Raw genomic sequence first — 21,565 nt, forward strand, 5'->3', positions numbered from 1 at the left:
TCATTGCACGCATGAACTTTTTGTAGATTAAAAGCTCGGATGGTCGGCAAGTGGGGCGGATGATCGACCGGGTCGGAACAACGTGCGTTGAGGTACCTAGGATTTAGAGTTGCTCTTCCAAGTCCCTACCCTCCCACCATCCATCAAATTGTATGAAATATTGATGCCCTAGAGGTCCCATGTGACAATCTTCATGGCTACGTCACAAAGCCCAGATATCTCACGAACATCTCCCACTTACAACTTCCTCTCCCTCACGATCGACCACACTCCAAGATGCCAGGACTGGCGAGGAAACTTCTGATCTTCGCAGCGGTTGATGGTGTCTTCCTTCTCCCAGTAGGAAACCGAGGCGCAGAATCCAACAGCAAAGGATTCAGGATCGACTATGGCACGAACACGGTATCCTCCGCCACAAAGCAGGACGACGGCGATGAGAGGGCGCTAGAGGTACACGGAATCGTTGGTAGGCACTCCAATAGCGAATCTGTATAACCGATCGCTGCTGATCTCGCCGGCCTCCAGGTCTACTCAACCTCGTCTCATCATCGTACCTTATCTCTATCACGAAGCGCGAAGAGGTCGCACAGCTCTGGGACAAGCCCGTATTCACAATCCGCGATGTCACCTTAATCCCGCTCGCTTCCAGAGCTGAAGCACAACGGGCTATATCTTCCGCACAGGGAGCTTTGAAACAGAACACAAAAGCAGGAGAGCTGGAAGACACAGATGTCAGCGATGTTGGCGAGGATGCGGAGACGTCCTCGATCGGAAGTGACGATGATAATGCACCCCAATCGAAGCCAGAAGATGAGGCGGCAGCTCTAGAGGTACCGAAGACGGGTATTGCAAAGCAGAGTACAACTTTTGTAAAAGATGTGGTGCAAGGAAAGGGCAACTATGGACGTTTTGCAACAAAGTGGTTCAGCAAGAATGGTGGACAGGCGAACGCGAGACGAAGTCAGGGTCTGACGAGGGAGCAGGAATCACAAGAGTTGGAAGCACTGCCAGACGACAAATCAGCAGAGGCAAGTCCAAGGCCTAGTGGCGAGTCTGGACGAGATGACAAGGCTTCCGGACAGGAATTTTCGAAGTCGGGGATCAAAAAGAGGACGACCATCGAACGACTCACACCTCGGATTCTGCGAAGTGCACGGCTTTACTTCAGCTCTGGCGGGTTCTACTTCTCCTACGAGCACAATCTTTCAACGATGCTGTCGCAGCATGACAGCAACAGCTCGTCGGTGCCACTCTGGAAACGATTCGACAGTCTTTTCTTCTGGAACAGCCATCTGTTGAAACCTTTCACAGATGCTGGCCACGACGCTTTAGCTCTGCCGTTGATCCAGGGCTTCGTTGGTCAGCGTAATTTTTCCATCGCTCGCAAGACTGGCTCCGAGAAGGATACGGTGCACGAGAAGGAACCACAATCCACAGACGGCCTCGATGAAGCATTTGAAAAGCCTTCTCAGCCACTAGACTCCAACTCACACGAACTCCTCCTCACCCTCATCAGCCGACGTTCGATCAAACGAGCCGGGCTACGATATCTAAGACGAGGCATCGACGACGAAGGCTATGTCGCAAACAACGTCGAAACCGAGCAGATTCTCTCCTCAAAATCCTGGAACCCCTCAGAAAAGACCTTTTCCCTCGTCCAAGTCCGCGGCTCCATGCCCCTCTTCTTTTCCCAAAGCCCCTACAGCTTCAAACCTCTCCCCGTCCTCTTCGGCTCCGAAGCAACCAACCAAACCGCTTTCCGCAAACACTTCGCCTTCCTCTCCCAACGCTACGGCCGCTGCTACGCCGCCTCTCTCGTCGACAAACACGGCACCGAAGTCGTCATCGGCGAGAAATACCAGCACCACGCCGAACTCCTCAACACCTCCGGCGGCATCGACTCCCGCCCGTTGGGATTCGAATGGTTCGACTTCCACTCCGCCTGCAAGGGCATGAAATTCGAAAACGTCTCCCTCCTGATGTCAACCCTCGAACCCTCTCTACACTCCTTTTGCTGGAACGAACGCCAGAACTCCCAACCTACCCGCAAACAATCCGGCGTTTTGCGCACGAATTGCATGGACTGCCTCGACCGCACGAACGTCGTGCAATCCGCCGTCGCAGGCTGGGCATTGCAGCAACAACTCGCCGAACTGGACTTGTCCATAGACCTCAAAACCGACATGGGCACGCAATGGTTCAACACACTCTGGGCCGACAACGGCGATGCCATTAGCAAGCAATACGCCGGCACGTCCGCTCTGAAAGGCGACTTCACCCGTACCCGGAAACGAAATTGGACAGGCGCATTATCGGACTTTAGTCTCACGCTGAATAGGTACTACAACAACATCTTCGGCGACTACTTCCTACAAACAAACATCGACTACCTCCTCGGCAACGCGGGCCCACTCGTCTTCGAAGAATTCGAAACAGACATGATGAGCCAAGACTACGCCCTCGACATGCGGAGCGTACGACAAAACGCCATCGACACGTGCATCAAAATCGTCCTCGAAGACCCCAAGGAAGACTTCCTCTCCGGCTGGACGCTGAGTTGTCCTCGCCAATCGAATTCCCTGCGAACCCTGCCGATGGAAGAATGTGTCCTCCTACTCACGGATGCGGCACTGTACTTTTGTCGTTTCGACTGGGAGACGGAGAAGGTGGGGAGTTTTGAACGGGTGGAAATGCTGGATCTCAAAGCGTTGTGGAGGGGGACGTATATTACTAGTACATTGGGAGAGGCGCATTTGGATGAGAGTAGGAATGTGGGGTTTGCGGTGAAGTATTCGCAAAGTGGAGGGAGCGTGGTGAGGACGAATACGAGGAGTTTGTCGGTTAGTGAAGGACCGAGTCAAGAGGAAGCTGAGAAGAAGAGTGGGAAAGCGAATGAAGTGTTGTTGGCGTTCAAGGCCTTACCGGCTAAAGCGTCGGCGGTTAAGGGGTGGGGTACGGAGGAGGATATGAGCGAGGGAGAGCTGGTGCGGCATATTTGCGAGGAGATTCGGAAGACGTGGGAGAAAGCGGCGCGGAAAGATCGAGGTGGAGAAGTGGAGAGTGAGGGGTTGGAGGTGGAGGAGAGGGATGTGTTGTCGGCGGCGGACGCGAGGAAGAGTACGACGTATATTGAGTCGTTGGGATATTCGTTGAAGAAGCTGGTTTGGTCTTGATGGAGAGGAAAGAGAAGGGTCTACAGCACAGGATTTCTGGCCGGAAGGCCTTTTGAATGTGGAACATCGAATCTACGGATCCATTGAAACGTTCACCACACCCACCACCTCAACCCGACCCCTGCCTCGCCACCTCTGATCGACACCACCCCTCTCCGTTCACAAACCCCCAAACTCTCCTCCTGCCCTCTCCTCGTCTTGTCCAGCCCGCAAAAACTCGCCTGCACGACTAGTGTTCTGCGTCCCCTTTCCGACTTCGCCACGCACAGTTCCCTCACCTCCTCCCTTCCCAGGGTCCTCCACTTCGGCCGGTCATCCTTCCGTAGACCATCATCCGCTGACTCATGGTCTGGTCGAGCAAGTACGACCTCCTCCCACACCAAAACCTCCCCCACCCAAACCCCCGCACATTCCCTCCAGATCTGCCTACACGTCCTGAAGAATTCCGGTTGTGCGAACAGGGCAGCAGAGTTGGACGGCCGTGGGGAGGCGTTGCGGCGGTGAGAAAGGGAAGCGTGCATGACGTACAGGAAGATTCGATTCCGCAGTTCGGGCGGGAGTTTGAGGAGTGGAGAGGCGGAATTTTGGAGGTGGAGGATTTGGTGCCGGTATTGCTCGAGGCGGAGTTTGAGAGATTTGAGGGTGGAGGGTGGGAGGGTGGAGAGGGAGGCGAGGGAGGGGAGAGTGTAGAGGAAGTCTGTGGTGCTTGTAGGAGGTGAGGATAGAGCCGTTGTTGTTGTTGTTGCTGTGCGCTCCATGGTGTTGGGTGTGGTTGTTTGATGCACGTGCTGAGTTGCCGGATAGCTGCCAGGTGGATTGGAGCAGGAGCTGGGCTGTGAGCGTCGTTCTGGTGGCATTGGAAAGGTGTAAGTCGATTGTCAAGGTAGAAGTCGGTCGTTGACCTTGATGGCGGAGTCCGGGGCGATTGTGGGGACAATAATGAGGGGAAATGGGGTCGCGATGTGGGTAATAATCTTGGAATTCCAGATTCTTGGAACACAACGCTTTTATGTCTTTTGGGCCGGCCAAAGCGCGAAACCATGGCGGAATACATACAGCACGCCCTAGAGCTGCATGAGACTTTCTCTGCCTGTACATAAAGTCCAAGATGCGCTGGAATAGCGCTGCGTCCGTGGTTGTCTGTCGATTTTGCCTTGAGTCTCCGAAGTAGCGCCGTGCACCTGCCCGATCCGGCTAAATTGAGAAGAGAGCAAGTCGGTCCAGACATGGCCGCTGCTCGTAGGACGACTTTTCCACCATCTGACTTCAAGTCCCATCTCGAACAAGCCTCGGGACGTCGAAGAGATGCGACGTGCTCGCGGAATGGCGCTTTCTCCAATAGCGGTCGCTAAATACCGGCGACAACCTCATCAGAAACTCGACCTCCGCGGTTGCAACGCCTCAAGATCGTCGACCTCTCCATCCTCCTCCACTGGCATCCTTCTTTGGACAGCCGCCATCCCACGCTGGTTTCTCACGTGATCCACGTACGTCCTCAGTGGCCTCGTCTGCTCAATCACCGGAGTCCGCAACAGTGAGCTCTCTTCAACAGGCGGCCAGGAGGAAGGTGTCATCGATGGAGGCTCGTCGACTAGGCTTCTGAGATCGTCGTAGGCGAATGATCGCATCAGGATGGATGGGCCGGGTTTCGGTGTGAGGGATCCTGATCGGTCGCGCCAGGTGGTGGTGGAGTTGTTTGAATGGAGGGCAGTGGAGGCTGGTGCGGAGCGAGGACTCATTGGTAAGGAGCGTGGTCGTGGCGTTGCGAGTTGGCTGAGTCGTCGGACTGCGATTATTCCTGTTGCGGGTTCATGACGGAAGGTGGGTCGGATTTTGGAACGGGCGTCGAGTCGATGGTTAGATGAGGGAGACTTGGTGTCCGACGAGTCTGCGAGGCTGGAGAGAGGATTGTCCACGGCGGAGTCGATGCTGCGTTTGCGCTTGATCGTGATTTTGCCTGATCGGAAAGGTGATGGTGGCACGAGCGGCGAGCGGCGAAGCGGTATCGCAGTTTGTGGTGGAGATTCGAGATCCGAAGGCGTACGTGATCTAAGCTCGGCATTGCCGTCTGCTTCAGCAACATGCCAGGGAGCAGGCGTATCCGGCTTTCTCCACTTTGCTTTTGACCCAGCAATATCGGGCACATCAATCGGCTTGGGCTTCAGCAGGCGGCGTGGAGCTATCTTCCGAAACGTGTTGAGATCCTCGCGGACACAGACCTTCTTCGAGCTCGTGTGTAGCCGGTGATTGGACTCGCTGTCAGAGGAGGAGTCGGAAGGTGTATGCGAGGTGAACGAAGAGCCATTGTTCTTGATTGACAGAGTCGCCAGTACCGCGTTGAAATCACTCAAGTTCTTCTCGCTGAGCCTCGGCGACAATGGAACATGCTCCCATTGCTCGGAGGAGTGGAATGCTGTTGCTGGAGTCGGAGTGATGATGCAAATGGAATCGGACATTCTGGGCGAATGCTGTCAATGCGCTGCTGTTATGTCGGTGAATGAGGGTTGGATGTCAGAAATATCAAAGAGTGAGAAGCAATGTAAAGAAATACTGTCAATGGCAGATGACCTTGTGCAGGTGACGTGAAGCTAGCCAGTAGCTGAGGAAAGGTAAAGAAAGTGATGCTGTATTTGACCGGGCAGGGAGATGGCTGCGGATGAGTGATATACACCGGTCCCGGGAGAATGACCTTTTCTGTTTGATGAAGTCTCACATGGCTCGACGCCTCAATACCACCGTGCAAGACAGTAATCTTGTCGGTGGCAGCGTTTGTGAAGACAACACGTTTCGTGTTGATGTGGTTCGAAGCGATGCGGGGAGGTGCGGCAGGCGCAACGGGCCTTGACGTCGCCAGGAGCAGGGAAGCTGCCATTCTTTCCAGCATCTCCCTCCATACCGCAGTCTTTCGGCCGTATGTGATCGATCTCGTTAGCTGACCTTCTGCGATGGAGTCTCGATGTTCTTATCCTCATGTTCTCATCCTCCAACGAACACAAGGCTGACCACCGCCAAGTGATCAACGCGGGTGCAACACACCACGCGAGAGATTGTTCTGGAAGTGAGATTCTCCTTTGCCGCCATGGATCACTTGGCCAACACTGACTGCCCTGAGCCTGCGGTCGTCCGTTTCCAGCCGCTGCCGGACGTCACATGAGAGACGGCTGCACGCGACCAGGGCGGCGTCGACACTAGTCTCGGAGGAATTGTCACGATCGATGATGATGATGCTGTGAAGGAGTCTCGAAGAATGTCTCGATGATATTTCAGCATGTCCAAGAGTTGAGGAGATGAAGATGTTTGAGGAGATCAGGAGTGGGATGCCATCGATGGATGTATTTCGAGAGACAAAGTTTGAGACTAGTCCCATCTGGGAATCCTTGCAATGCGAGACTCTGGCGAGGTGGCATCTCAAGAAACGTCACAAAGAATCTTGAAGGAGGAAATTCCCCATTCTCGACCTCATCCATCCACACACACTCGACACTCCTTTGATTGGGAAATTTTGTGGATTGGATCTGAGACTCTGAACGATCGATCTCAACTCCAAGACTGCGCGACAGTCCATCCCACCCTTCAGGACACGACGTCCGCCCTGACCCAGGAGACCGCCAGCGACCATGTCGAACGAATACAACTACGATGCGGACGCGCAATTCTTTCCCTTCTTCGTCCTGACGATGAGCTCGCTCGTCACCATTCCTCTCACATACTCCCTCCTTAAGCCCACCGCCGACGTATCGCAACTCCGAAAAGCCGGACACATCAACTCCGACTTCAAGCCCGAGCACGCCGACATAATTAATGCCCAGCGCACAAAGCAAAAGCGGAAGGAGCTGCGACTGAAGAGGACGATAGTCGCCGCGATAGGATGGGTCACAATCGCATACATGGCCTACCTCATGTACATTACTGTGCGAACGGCGCCTGTGATCTGGAATCCCTATGAGATTCTCGACATATCCATGTCAGCCACCGAGAAGCAGATCAACTCGCGGTACAGGAGACTGTCAACCACCATGCATCCCGATAAGCGAAGACCGAATGAAGCGCTGAATCAGACGATGGAGACGGTCAACGATGAGTGGGTGGAGATTGTAAAAGCATACAAGGCGTTGACGGATGAGGAGATTCGGAACAACTTTATTCAATATGGAAACCCAGACGGCAAGCAAAGCACCAGTTTTGGAATCGCTCTACCGCAATTCCTCGTCGCGGGTGGAGCTGGAAAGTACGTGCTGGCTGTGTATGGATTGGTACTGGGAATTGGTCTTCCATACCTGATTGGCAAGTGGTGGTACGGCATGCAGAGATTGACCAAGGAGGGCATTCTCACGACGACTGCTGGTGACATGTTTCGCGAGTATCAGGATCCGATGGAAGGTGGTGATGTCCTCGCCGCTGTCGCGACTGCATCAGAGTTCAAGGAGATTCTTCACGGCTCCAAGGCAGACAGCGGGCTCAGCACGGCTGAGAAGAAATTGTCATCTTCAGAATATGTCAACTCCGTCATGCGACCCAAGGATATCAAGAAACTGCGAGAGCTCGAGGATCCCGTTCGCAGAAAGACACTCGCTCTGCTCTGGGCATATCTCACACGACTCGATTTGGACGACACCACACTGGAGGCCGAAAAGTTCGAGCTCCCACCCACCGCACTGCGAATGGAGGAGGCCTTCGTCACCATCTGCCAGTCCTTTGGCATGACCACATCACTCCTTTCCACCTTCCACCTCAACCAAAGTCTGATTCAAGCCATCCCACCAACCAAAGCCGGTCGATCACCACTCCTTCAACTGCCACACTTTACTCCGAGCATTGTCCGTCAAATTGAGTCCTCTGCAAACAGCGGCAGCAATCACATGACCATCCAATCCTTCATGGCTCTTCCCACCGAACAACGCCAATCCCTCGCCAGCGCAGCCGGCCTCCCCACCTCGCACCTCAAACTCGCCGAGTCCGTTGCCCGCCAACTTCCTTACCTCCAAATCGAAAAGACCTTCTTCAAAGTCCAAGGCGAAAAACTCCTCACTCCATCCTCCCTCGTCAACTTCGTCGTCAAAGCCCGCTTCATCCCACCCGGTACTCCCGCCTCCGCCATCCCACCCGTCAACCCAGATGACCTCCTCGACCCGGACCCCGCCGAAAGCGACCTCAACGCGCAAAAAGTCGAACCCGAGAAATTCGACGTGCCCCTCGCTCATGCACCATACTTCGCCCGCGACCGCGCCCCGCACTGGTACCTCTTCCTCGCCGACCATCGACAGGGCAAAATCGCCGTCCCACCGTTCAAATTCACGACGTTTGACAAGAAGGCTTTCGATGCGGACGGCAAGCCTACATTTGCGGTGGTTACACTGAAGATGACCTTTGCCGCGCCGCCGCAGGTCGGAGAGTATAAATTCCAAATGCATTTGATTTGTGATAGTTATGTCGGTTTCGATCGTACGGAAGACGCGGTGATGAATATCGAGGACGCGAGTAAACTTGCCGAGGGAGATCGGGAGGATGAAATTTCGGAGCCGGATGAAGGTATGCTGCTCTCACCACCACCACCCTATCCCGCCAAGCACAACACTGACGAAGGACTAGATACCATCGCCGGCCAAATGGCCGCATTGCAGGGTAAACCCACGGAGAGCAAGTCTCACGATCATGGTCACTCTCATGGTCACGCGCATCCGAGAAGGAATGAGAAATTGAGGAAGAAGTTGGAGGAGGAGGAGAGTGATTATGAGAGTGGCACGGATGGGAGTGAAGATGAGGAGAGCGAGACGGATACGGATACGGATTCGGAAGCGGAGGAGGCGGCGAAGAAGGAGAAGAAGGGGTGGTTCTCGTGAGGAAGAGGGGATGAGCTGTATGGCGATAGGAGTGAAGTATAGTGGGTATGCATTTTCAAGGTGCATGAACGTATTCCGAAAGGCGACGTTCTTCAGCGCTGGTAGTGTTCGCGATGTCGACTAGAAGAAGCATTCTTTGAAAACGTGTCGTTCGAGCTCGCAAACGCCGCAGCATTCAGGAAGGAAAAAACCACTTCTTCACCCGCCAGCCATACCGCCCATCACTCGGGGTGCCGGCCAACTCAAAGCTCATTTCTGGGCCTCAACGAACCCTCCTTCACCCCGACCACGACGCCTCGGATCTTCACCTCCGTCGCCGTCTGCCAGCCCACCCCATTCTGCGCATCCTTGTTCTCCTCTGTCCCGGATGGGTACAGCTGCGCGATCCTCGCCACATCGCCCGCCGAAACTTTCGTCAGTGCTAGGTCCCCATTGATGCCTCCTCCCATCCACAGGCTTCCGCCGTTCACGCCATCTTTGCGCGTGATCGGTCTTTCATTGGGGAATCCACCTGCGTACGAGTCGTAATTCATGATGCTGTCGTAGTCGTATGCGGCGCTGTGTTCGCGTTCGGCGGCTAGCACACCAAGGATACCATGCGTCAATTCGGGGACTCGCTTCAGGAAAGACATGGCTCCCCCGAAGTAGGCTTCGGCGTACATTTGATCGTTGCAGCTACGATGTTGGTCAGTGGTCGTCGAAGTGGAGAGCGTTTGGCGGGATGATGAGGAACAGTAGGACGTACACCAAGGCCATTCTTTCCTCCATGTCCATCTCACCGAACATGGCCTTTTCATCCTTGGCTACTGCCATTTTCGCGGCTGGGTAACCTCTGAGGCTTCTGCAGCTGTACTTGAGGAAGTTGTCGCGGTCAGGCCGTTGGTGCTCGTGATCCAGACCAAGAACGTGCCCTGATGGTATGATCCGTTAGCGTCAGTCTGTCAAACTGAGTGCAAAGTCTGGGGGAATTGTAGGAATTTCTCGTACCGAACTCATGTGCAATTTCTCTCGCTGCGAACTCCTTGTGAAGCCTTGGAATCCATGGTTGGAACGCACAGACGTGCATAACGTGTCGGTGCGGAGCAGCGAACTGATTGCTTGGGGTGTAATGATACCCGACGCTAGCTTCGGTTCGGCAGGCAGCATTGTGCGCGTCGTTGCCGTCTATGGTTTCGTCGGAAATCATCAGAGCGTCGGTGGCTACCCCTGGCGAGGCGCAATAGTTGTGTTTGTTCCCTTTAGTGCCCGGGTCGAGAATGATCTTCATCGCCGAGACTCGCATCGCCTCACCCCAGTATGCAATCGCGAGATTGAGGGGCTCTTCGAGGTTGTCGGCTGAGCGCTTGTCTTTGAAGCAGTATCGGACTGGCTGCAGCGCATTCGGATAGCCACAAGTGGCGGGCCAGGGGTAGTTGTATGGAGCCTGCAATGGTTCGGCAATAGGTTTGACGCCATACCAGCGACGGGCGAGGTGGTGGCCAAATTCGGCGTGAGTGTAATTTGCGGAGTGAGGCCCAGGGCAGGAGTACGCTGTCCAAGTGAGAGTGGCCAGAGCGATGATGAGACATTTGAGGATCTCCATAATCAGCTGAAGGCTGCCGAATGTATTTGTTGCTGTGTATATGGTTTATCGTGGTGGCCTGCTTCGATTGAGCGAAAGGGTGACGAAGCCCAGTTATAGTCCCGGCTGTTGTTTGTGACTTCGTGAAAGGATTGCACTGAAGTTTGACAGACCTTTCTGGCTTGATTGCATGTGCTCCGCTTGCTTCGCGATGCTGCTTGTTCAAGCGACGCACTGAGCAATTGTCGCTAAGGAGTGAGCTGTCGTGAAGTGAGTGGTAAGGTAAGGAAGAAGTGTGGAAGGTTGATTAAAGAATGGGTGGCAAGTAAAGGTCCTTCGAGAATAGTTGAGCATTGACCACAACGCACATGCGTTGCGTGAATACTCAGCACAGTCATGTGCAATTGCTGGCCATACTTCTCCGGCTTGCTGGCCCTTGGCGACGGTCGATCTCTTATTTGCTCTTCGGCATCGAGTGCGTGTGTAGAGGTGAGCAGATTAATTGAGCAGCGAAGGCCGAAAGCACCGGTGAGCCCTTGTTGCCGGATCCTGAAGCGAATATGTCCCTCCCATTGCCGCGCGAGACGCAAATTCGCCTCCGTAAAGGGCTGTAAGATCTCACACATGAATGTTGCCCCTTACGAGGCTCATCATGTGTAAGGCTCAGAGCTAGTGTTGTTACCTCTGCTTGCTGGTTTAGCTGCTGTAAATTCGACGCCTTGAGGAACAAAGCTCTCTAGCGAAGAAGTCCATGGCCAGCATCTCCAGAGAATCCGAATGAGATCTGCCCTGCGTGGATGGCCGGCCTAGACTTCTGTTTGGCTTTCTTTGGAAGATACCATGAGGCCTGTAATCAGGACGAAGACTTCGCAATGCTCGACCAATGTCGATGCTGAAGGCACAATCACTTACATAGTCCGAGATTGTTACCCATGAGAACTCAAGTTCGCGGCTGAACGCAACAAGACTGCTCGATCGGTGTGGATCGTGTGGCAGAGAAAGTGCTCTCCGTATCGAATAGCTCTTGCTGACCCTCATGGCGGCTGTGATGCGTGCTACACGAGAGCCGCCCGTAAACTTGGTCGTTTTGACCCGTAGGACTTGCTTCTCGCGAGTAAAGGAGGTGAGGTTGAAAATACAATGGTGACGGAAAGCTTGGCGGTACCTCATGGCCTGCACAAGATCTGAGCGTGGCAGACGTCAGTGCTGTCGTTCATCGTGATCTCGCTTCCAACAGGGGCCATCCATGAACAATGGAGACTCTTCCCGGAATCGCGATTGCCTTACTGAGGCTTACTCGGAGTTGGACATCCCACTCTTGATCTTGTTGACGAGACCATTTCCATTGAAGGAAGAACACATCAATATATTGATGGACACATACATGCCATCCATTCTAAGCGCCATCCATTCCACGCGGCTGACCTGACATTCAAGCGCCACTAACGGCAGAGCATCGGGCAATTCTTTCCTTCTGTGATCGATCGTCGGATCAACATCGCGTCCGCCAAGTGCCAGCAACGTGGTGGTGCTGGGATAGGACAGGGTTCGCGACAAGCGAGCCAACATTTCGACCTCATCTTCCTGCTCTCAATTGATTGTCTTCTTCCATCTTGCGACAGCGCATCCTACCGTGCACATTGTGGTGCAAACAATCAGTCCTACGGTATCATTCACTCCTGAGATTCCTTCTTCCCTACGAGCCATTGCTGCCATGTCGGTGATTTCGGGACCCTTCAGTACGAGAGAAAGATAGCACCTACCTTGCCTGCCCGCCCGTTTACCACTTGAGCATATACTACCGCAGACATCTACATCACTTTGTATTTCTGTCGAGACTAAGAGGCCGCAGCAAGCATGGATCCTGGGGCTACCACTCCCTCGTCCAGTTGCACCGAGACCAACTGGTTCTTGCAAATCTTCAACTGTCCGCGATCTGTCGAAGGTTCCTCACCCACCACCATCGGGGCGCTGGTCGCCGCGCTGGCCGTTTCGTTCGCATCCCTCGGTGGCCAGACTCTCATCTTCACCATCCTCCGATTGAAGCTCACCAGAATCTATCGACCCAAGTCATATCTCGTCCCGGAACGAGAGCGGGTCCCACCTCCACCGGGAGGTATCATCGGCTGGATCTACCCTCTGTGGACCACCTCCAACCTGACCCTCATCCAAAAATGTGGTCTCGATGCATATTTCTTCCTCCGCTACCTTCGCATGCTCTTGAAGATCTTCTTTCCCATGGCCATACTCTGTCTACCTGTACTGCTTCCTATCAACAACAGTGGTGGGAATGGCTTGCAAGGACTGGACAAGCTGACCGTGGCAAATATCATTGCTACCAAAGGAGACCGATTGTGGACACATCTGGTCTTAGCAATCATCTTCATTGGCTGGCTCTGCTATGTCGTGTTCATGGAACTTCGAGGATACATCCGCGTCCGACAGGCCTACCTGACAAGCCCGCAGCACAGAATTCGCGCTTCAGCCACCACCGTGCTTGTTACTGGCATTCCACGCAAATGGCTGACGCTCGAGGCGCTCTCGGGTCTGTACGACGTCTTTCCCGGTGGCATTCGCAACATCTGGATCAATCGAAATTACGATGCATTGGCCGAAAAGGTCAGCGACCGCGAGTCTATTGCTAAGAGCTTGGAAAACGCGGAGACGAATTTGATCAAGAAGTGTCGGGAAAAGCATGCCGAAGCTGAGAAGAAACGGGCTAAGAAGGAGGGTTACAGGACGAAGAGCAAGGAACAATTGAAGCAGGACAAGGCAGATGAGGATGCTGCAGCAGAACGACTGGCTGAAGGTCAGGGCGTCAGCGCTGGAGCCCATCACGAGACCCAACATGGCATGCAGGATATTCTCGACGAGGACGATCGACAGGAGGATAATTACACCAGTCCTGGACACAAACCTCGCGGATTTGCTGGTAAAGTCGGCCAAGGGATTGGCAATTTTGGCAAAGGAGTTACCAAGTTCGGTGGACGAGTGGTGGGAGATTTTGACACGACTCTGCATAAAGCTGGAACCGATTTGAATCGCAACGTTGACGTCCTTAACACCGGCGGTATTGGCGGCGGATTCGTCGTGGACGACAGCTTGTATGATTCACCTGCGGCTCAACGATCTAACCAGAATCTACGCGCGGATGGACTCACTGGCCTACGCAAGCCTGGACAGACTGCTAAGCAGCAGCTGGATGGAGCGAACAATGAGCGGAGTCAAATGCAGGCACGCCCTCGAAATGACTCATCTGCCATCGCAGACGCTCGAGGTAGGAATTCGTCCAACAGCGACGACACTCTCGGCGGCCCGCATATTCGTATGACCCGTCCGTCTGCAGATGAACCGCGGTCGACCATGGAGACCGAAAAGCCGCAAGCGCAGAAAGCACACCGTAAGCCATGGAATTTCCTCAAGAACCAAGATAACAACCTGGTCGTGCCATCCCCCCAGCCTCATCAAGCTGAGGGAGAAGACGGCTTCCCGCTTCACCATGGAGAAAAGTCTCACTCCGAGGACAAGCAGAAAGATCGGAAGAAGAAAGATGTGAAGTCCACAGACGAAGAATACGACTGCGCCTTCGACGAGGAATGGGATGAAGACCAAGACGAAGAGCCATACTGGCGCCGCCACATCGAGCCCAAGGATCGCGAAACCATGCGACTACCCCTGTTCTCACCAGGCTGGTTCCCTGCACTCCCTCTTGTTGGAAAGAAAGTGGACCGGATCTACCATTTACGACGCGAGCTGGCTCGTCTCAATTTGGAGATCGAGGAGGACCAGAACGACCCGGACAAATTCCCCTACATGAACTCGGCTTTCATCCAATTCAACCATCAGATTGCTGCGCACATGTGTTGTCAATCTCTTAGCCACCACATCCCACAGCAAATGGCTCCTCGGATTGTCGAAATCAGTCCTGACGACGTCATCTGGGACAACATGTCCATCAAATGGTGGGAACGATATCTCCGAACATTTATCGTGCTGCTCGTCTGCGCTGGGCTTATCATTCTCTACGCCGTTCCTGTGGCTCTGACTGGTCTGATATCCAATGTTGGCCAACTGGCTACCTTCGCGCCTTGGCTCAGGTGGCTCAACGATGCACCCAAATGGGTCATTTCAGCGATCGAAGGTATTTTGCCTCCGCTCCTGCTCGCCTTGATCCTGGCATTGGTGCCGGTTATCTTCCGGCTCATGATTCAGCAGAAAGGTGTGGCCACTGGGAATGCAAAAGAGATGGGCGTGCAAACTTGGTACTTTGCCTTTCTGTTCATTCAGGTCTTCTTCGTTGTTACGCTATCCACTGGTTTTAGCGAGTTTGTCAACAACTTTGCCAATAATCCGGGAGAGGTGGTGGAGACGTTGGGGAAGACTCTTCCACAATCGTCCAACTACTTCTTCACCTACCTTACGGTGCAAGCGCTTTCCAACTCTGCCAGCAATCTCTTACAGACCGGCAGTCTCTTCGGGTGGTTCATCCTTGCACCACTGCTGGACTCGACAGCTCGGGCGAAGTGGAAGCGCCAAACTGAGCTCAACCGAGTCCAATGGGGATCCTTCTTCCCGCCGTTCACCAACTTTGCCGTCATTGGAATTATTTATTCCATTTTGTCGCCGCTGATTCTGGTGTTCATGCTCCTCATCTTCGGCCTTTTCTGGATCGTCTATCGCTACAACGTCCTCTTCGTCTACCAATTCAAGAACGACACCGGTGGTCTGCTCTTCCCAGTCGCCATCAACCAACTCTTCGTCGGCGTGTACTTTCTCGAGGTCTGCTTGATTGGTATTTTCTTCACCACCATCGAGAACGGCACGGTCGTCACTCTACCGCAAGGCATCATCATGATCCTGGTCCTCGTCGCTACAGTTGGCTACCAAATCCTCATGAACTCGGCTTTCAACCCTCTCTTCCAATATCTGCCCATCACCCTCGAAGACGAAGCCGTCATCCGCGACGAAGAATTCGCCCGCGCGCAAGCCAGCAAATTCGCGCCTTTGACACAGCAGGAAGAGCAAGAAGCCGAGGACCCTCGAGACATACAGGATGTGCTCGAGAGGAAGGAACGCAACGAACACGACCAGGACGTCGCCGCCGAGGACTCTGAACGCCGCAACATCGAAGAACACCGTCGTCCCTCGGCTGTGCATCCGACACCCTCTTCTTCTCCGAATGAAAAGGCAAAGGCTTGGTACCATAGAACGGAAGCCACGCCCGCCGCTCTCAACCCGGAGAAGTGGAAACACGTCGGCCCCGAAGCCGTCGCTCGCCTGCGCTACCTCGCCGACGGCAAACCCGTCAAGTCGCAGAACGCCAACAACACCAACGACCCGGAGTCCCAAAAGACCGTCGGCGACGTCCTCTTCGCCGGCTACGCGGACGAATTGGAAGATCTCACCCCCGACGAACGCGACTTGCTCGTGCGCTTCGCGTTTCAGCATTCTGCGCTGAGGGCGAAACGGCCGGTGGTGTGGATTCCTAGGGATACGTTGGGGGTTAGTGATGATGAGATTCGGCGGGCGAAGAGGATGTCTACGGTCAAGCTGGGAGGGGAGGAGAGGGTGAACATTTGGATGAGTAATGAGGGGACTGCGTTGGATGGGAAGGGGAGGGTGGTGTTTCGGAGGAGTCCGCCGGATCTTCGGAGTTTGGATTTGATTGCGCTGTGATGAAGGGCGTGGTTGTGGCATTGAGTGGAGAGCGGCATGGACGGCGTTTCTTTTTTCCTCTGGCATTGCGACTTGTGTATAGGTTTGGGATACCCTTTGAGGCATTTTTATTGGGTGTGTTGTATGTGGAGCGAGCATAGATGAATCCGACGTGTAGCCGTTGGACATCTCCCATACCTTAGCATTGTATGGTCCTGCCATGCGGCCAAAGGACTCTCGAGACTCCCAGAGACCAGGCTCATAGAGTCTTGGCACTGACGGGACTGCGCCATCGCTTCTTCCGTCTCGACTTCCCGTCCTTTTCTGCCTCACCATCAACTCGACCATCTCCGGGCCAGTGACTCCCAACGCCACCACGGCGACTCCGACGGTGCCAACATGCCGAGAGAGTACATGCATCGGGCAGGCAAAGAATTTTGCAAGGCTACCCGATGACTTTACTCTTCTAGGGAAGCGGACGAGGAGGTCTGTTGGCCACTACTGCAGCCTCGCAGCACCCGCGTCTCCGGCTTTCAACCAGGCGCATCTAGACCATCGTACGCAAAGCTGCCCTGAATTTGTGTCGAGCGAGAGATGGGACCTTCGTGGGAGCATGCTCCCGAGTGGTGGGTAGTTGCGGAGCTTCGAAATTGGACTCTCTATGGAGACAGCACTGCTCAGCCGGCCATTGCTGCGAAGTCTACCCTGGCAAGCCATCGCCAACGCTCTCAAGTCCATGCCGGAGCGGACCAGAGTCTCGACCGTCCGCGCGCTGCCAAAACTCTATGAAGTAGAAGTCGATCAAAAGAGCCTGCTCGCGCAACCCTGGAGCGAGCTCGTCCCCTCACGAGCTACCTTCCTCTTGTCCGTCTTTCATCCAAGCAAAGCGTTTTCGAAACGTTCTCGTTCTCGCCTCCTGCGTCTCGCAGGGAGCTGCCGCTTATCTACTACCACAGTCGAACACCCGCGACCGGAACTCGTGCCTCAGACAGCCCTGGATGAATTACGAGCTGTTTGGCCCAGTACACACCCGCTCGAATCTGGTGTGCTGAGTATTACCCCAAACCAGAGAAGACTATGACGGCGGTCTCGACCACGGAAAAGTTTACCAAGACCGTCGGCGGTTGCAACAATACTCCGCCTCCGTCTTCTATCAAAAGTGAGGCAGAGCTCAAGCCGATGGCAGAGTCTGCAGAGCCTCATCTTAGGCCTCGCACGTCACAAGGACTTTGGGACATTTGGGACCTTGTTCGCAAGTAGAAAGATACCGTGAAGACGGTCTGCGATTGCATTCAGCCTGAGAAGACGATGATGCAGACGAAGACCACGACCTTGACTGTGACCGCATACACGAGTTGCAAGTCGACCTCGACCATGGGACAGCCTGTCGCCACCACGAGCATTAAGACTGCTACCACTGCCACCACGACTACCGGTACCATGAGCACTCGAGCGACCGGCGCCACAACCACTTCTGGTGTCACAAATTCTAGCTCAACGACGGCATCCAGCGCCCTTTCCAGCACGGGGTCAAACGAGAGCCCGGCGATGGCGTCCCCAACGCCGTCATCTACAAAAACAGCAACCATAGCCTCGTATTCTACATCCACGTCTTTGACGACCGAATCGTCTGCAGCCGAATCTACGACTCTGTCGATAGTCTCTTCGTCCGCCACTTCGTCCACCGCTTCGACTTCCGCCTCGACCACCTCTTCTACGATACCGGAAATTCTGACGTCGTCTTCGACAACTCAAGCGACTTCGACAATAGAACCAGATTCAACGACGATGGATTCTACAACATCGTCTGTGACAACGTTTAGGTCAACTGCATCGTCTTCGGCAACGGTGTTGCCAACAATGTCCACTTCGATGACGCCGAATGCTGCCTCTACAAACATCATCATTAACCCGGGATTTGAAAATGGTTCCTTCACTGGTTCTTACATTCAGGCGGACAACTGGGACAGACCGAATGGGGGCTTTCCACAGGTCAGGAACAACATCGAAAGCGCACAATATGCTCACAGTGGAACGGCGTACGAGTGAGTTCCAGCATCGCCTTCGCTGCATGGCACCAGGCCTTCACTAACGCCAAAGCAAGGTCGTTGACGTCGTACAATTCGGATGACCACTACATCATCACCGCAATATCCCAAATGACCAGCCACGGATCTCCCGAAGTCGCTACTCTGAGCTACTGGTTCGCCGTAACCGCCGTCGAGACCGCTACCTGTACTTTCACCGTCCAGTTTGGGGGCGTTTCGGTCTACACGCAGACGATTACCTCTACCGATTCACCTGCAGATGGACAAGCCTCGGACTATAAGCAAGTGGTCGTGCCTGGGTTGATCTTGGGCGATAGCAAGGTACTCGAGTTCGACTTCTCATGCATCTCAACAACGACGTCTGAGTACGAAGGGAAGGGCGTTGTGTCGCTTGACGACGTTTTCCTAGGCTTCTGAGAGGGGGCAGTCTTTTGACGAGGGGCATAATTGAACTCTACGGCGTTGCGAGGCATACTGCAAAAAAGAGCATATCGCAGTAAGGCAAGCAAGAGGGAGAAAAGAATTCGCAATTGTTTTTGGCGGATGTGGACCTCTGATACGATCGACGGCATTGCTTCCCACCGGCTTTCGCAACCAGTGCTTGTTGACATTGCGTGTACAGAAACATGGTGAATGGTCAACGCTGACTGAAAGAAACGTTCTTGTTACCCGTTTACAGAGCCATCGAGGGCCATTGGCAGCGGTCTTGTCGTTGATCATCATCATCACTTCAGGAAGGCACCGCTCTCGCACACAGGAGCACGCTGACGACCTTGCCTTTGTTCCCTCGATAGGGCCTCATCTCGATCTGGCTCCTGGACCTTTGATGGAAACGCATTCATCCGCGCCACAAGCACTGGAACATTCTGTTTCTCCTATCAAGGTACTCTCATACTTCCTTGCGGTTCGGAATTGAACCTGCAGGTCAACGTACTGCGAGGACCCGACAATCTGCATTCTGCACGCTACGCTCGAGAGTGTAACTGCGACGAGAAGAGAGTGACCACATCATGGAAGCCGTGATTGTGACGAGCAGAGAAGAAGGCGAGATCAAGGTGGAAACAAGGCAACCAGATCAGGACAGGACGACCAAGGAAGAGACACCAAGTTAACATGTCGCTGCTCTCGACTACGTGAAAGACGGACGGCGGCTGCAAGAATGGTCCAGTCCGCATCCCATCCTCCATCAAACGATATTTTGAATAAGCTCGAGCCGGACCATCCCTTCTTTCGACCTTCACCTCCATCTTCTTCCAACGCTCTCTCTCGAAACTCATGCTCCCCTCCCATCCCACCTCGCGGCGTCAAGACAGTCCTCAGATGTTGTCGTACCGGTATGCAGGGCGCAATGGCCATCCCTTCGCAAAGGCTGTGTCGACGCCATGAAGTAGTGGTTCAAGGATAGCAATTCACAAACCAGCCGTCGCTGTTCAAGATTGTTAACGGAACTCCCACGAAGCAAGCAAACAAATCGGCAAGTCGCAAAAACCTACTCTTGACACGTCCCTGATGATTGACAGGTGGTCACGCCGTTGTTGTCTGTGACGCTGGTGACGCAGCATTGTTGGCCTACGTAGTCGCACGCGCTGGCGATGGAGATGGTACAGCCGAGGATCGCGGCGACGACGGCGGTGAAGCGCATGATGGTTATGTGTGTGGGCTGGTGTTGAAGCGATGCGTTGATTCAAATTGATGGTTCGTTGCGTGTTTTTTCGTTGTCCGCGGGAAAAGTCGTTGGAGTGTTGGGAAATGGAAGAGAAGAGTGTGACTGGCGTGCTTATGAAGATGGACCACTGCTCCGCCCGGCGAAGCGGGAGATGGCAGTGCTTAAAGAGAGACTGGGATTGCGTGGCCTCTCTGCCCAAAGTTAGAACCAACAATGCTGACATGAACAGGAAGATCGCTCACCGTCGAAAACTCAATCAGAGCACTCTTGAGGCACTGATCGAGTTTTCTTGCGGGCTGACGTTGACTCGGAGTCCGGACGGCCCGGTGACCAGGTTCAAGGACTGGCCAGGTGCTCTTCCTTTGCGGACGGATGCTGTACTGTGAAATTTGCCCTCATGTAACTTACAGGGTTGAACCCTCTTGACACAGGCTTTGCACGACAACCTCGACGACGCGGGACGTCGCGGGCCATGGATTGTATGTCAAAGCACATGGCAACTGACCATCGCTGTAGGGACGCTCCCTCGGCGAGGGTTCCTGCATCCAGAACAATCGATGTAACTCTGAGGGACTTATCATCACTCCGGACACCGCCGCATGCAAGCCCGGTCCTTCTTCCCCTGTCAATGGCAACGAACCCTAGGGACGCTCCCTGAGCGGATCTTCCTGCGTTCAGCGCAATGGAAAGGAGGAAGTTGAGTTGCGTGGAGCTTGTTAGCGTTCGGCCTGATTTGATGCGTGTTCTCGAGGGTAACAGTCTTTGCCCGTTCAATCAGGGGAAGCTCAAAGGAGACTTCTACCCAAACTCATCAACGTCCTCCTTGCACACGTTAGCTCTGAAGAATGTGACACAACTTCGGACACCGCCGGATGCAAGCCCTGTCTTTTTTCGTCTGTTACTTGGTCCATCCTCGTAGCCTCTCTAGGGTGTTGCGATCGACGACAGAGTCAGACAGCTGATGAGCATCTCACCGCTCTTCATGGCAACAGATCCCCGCTGTAGGGACGCTGAGCGGGATTCCATGCCTCCAGGACGACGGATGTTGCCTTGAGCGATTTGACTTCACCCCGCACCCCGCCGGATGCAAGCCCTGTCTTTACCCCTGTGTCACTTGGCCCATCCTTGTAGCCTCTCGGGGGTGCTGCGATCGACTACGCCGTACGGATTCGAACATCCGATGAGCGCCAGACGTTCGAGAGCACCTCATCCAAGAGCGCCTCGCTTCTCTTCTTCCTGTTCACATCCAGTCCTACACATAAGCTCTGCATCCCATTGCAAACTCGTCGGGTGGAGACAGGTACCTACAGGGGCAGGAATAAAGCGGGCGCTATACCGCAGCACCATACCAGAACAGTATAGCGATCACATCTCTCCTTCCACTTACGCCCTGTTCGCCTAGAAAGAGTTAGACACTAACATGGGACAGCCGTCCCGTCAAGGACCTTCGGCTTTTCACCGGAATCACCGCTCTACCAGCAATGGGATCTTCCTAATAAAAAGCCTTCGTTAACTTTAGGGTGCGTTTACCTCCTACTTAAGAATTAGTTATCTAGTAAAAACGCGAGATAATAGCTATTCTTACAACCGTTTACCTTACCGTCGCTGTAAATTAACTAGTT

General features: G+C 54.1%; 4 protein-coding genes across 4 annotated transcripts; 3 read left to right on the forward strand and 1 right to left on the reverse strand.

The window, feature by feature from the left end:
* Positions 1-276: 276 nt before the first annotated feature.
* Positions 277-3,173, forward strand: MYCGRDRAFT_69031 (uncharacterized protein; the record flags this gene model as incomplete). The annotated part of the gene is made up of 2 exons (XM_003855113.1): positions 277-462; positions 591-3,173. 2 exons carry the CDS (start codon positions 277-279, stop codon positions 3,171-3,173), a joined length of 2,769 nt encoding a protein of 922 aa, XP_003855161.1.
* A 14-nt stretch (positions 3,174-3,187) lies between these two features.
* MYCGRDRAFT_117771 (Ca2+-modulated nonselective cation channel polycystin) lies at positions 3,188-5,629 on the reverse strand (the record flags this gene model as incomplete). The annotated part of the gene is made up of 3 exons (XM_003855259.1): positions 3,188-4,006; positions 4,230-4,263; positions 4,665-5,629. The coding sequence occupies 3 exons, from the start codon at positions 5,627-5,629 to the stop codon at positions 3,266-3,268; spliced, it is 1,740 nt and encodes a 579-aa protein (XP_003855307.1).
* Positions 5,630-6,790: 1,161 nt separating this feature from the next.
* On the forward strand, positions 6,791-9,013 carry MYCGRDRAFT_99310 (uncharacterized protein; the record flags this gene model as incomplete). The annotated part of the gene is made up of 2 exons (XM_003855114.1): positions 6,791-8,702; positions 8,763-9,013. 2 exons carry the CDS (start codon positions 6,791-6,793, stop codon positions 9,011-9,013), a joined length of 2,163 nt encoding a protein of 720 aa, XP_003855162.1.
* Positions 9,014-12,431: 3,418 nt separating this feature from the next.
* Positions 12,432-16,250, forward strand: MYCGRDRAFT_35754 (uncharacterized protein; the record flags this gene model as incomplete). Its single annotated transcript, XM_003855115.1, has 2 exons — positions 12,432-13,622; positions 13,770-16,250. The coding sequence occupies 2 exons, from the start codon at positions 12,432-12,434 to the stop codon at positions 16,248-16,250; spliced, it is 3,672 nt and encodes a 1,223-aa protein (XP_003855163.1).
* Positions 16,251-21,565: the final 5,315 nt, after the last annotated feature.

This window comes from Zymoseptoria tritici, chromosome 2 (assembly GCF_000219625.1).
Source record: "Zymoseptoria tritici IPO323 chromosome 2, whole genome shotgun sequence".
Classification (NCBI taxonomy): domain Eukaryota; kingdom Fungi; phylum Ascomycota; class Dothideomycetes; order Mycosphaerellales; family Mycosphaerellaceae; genus Zymoseptoria; species Zymoseptoria tritici.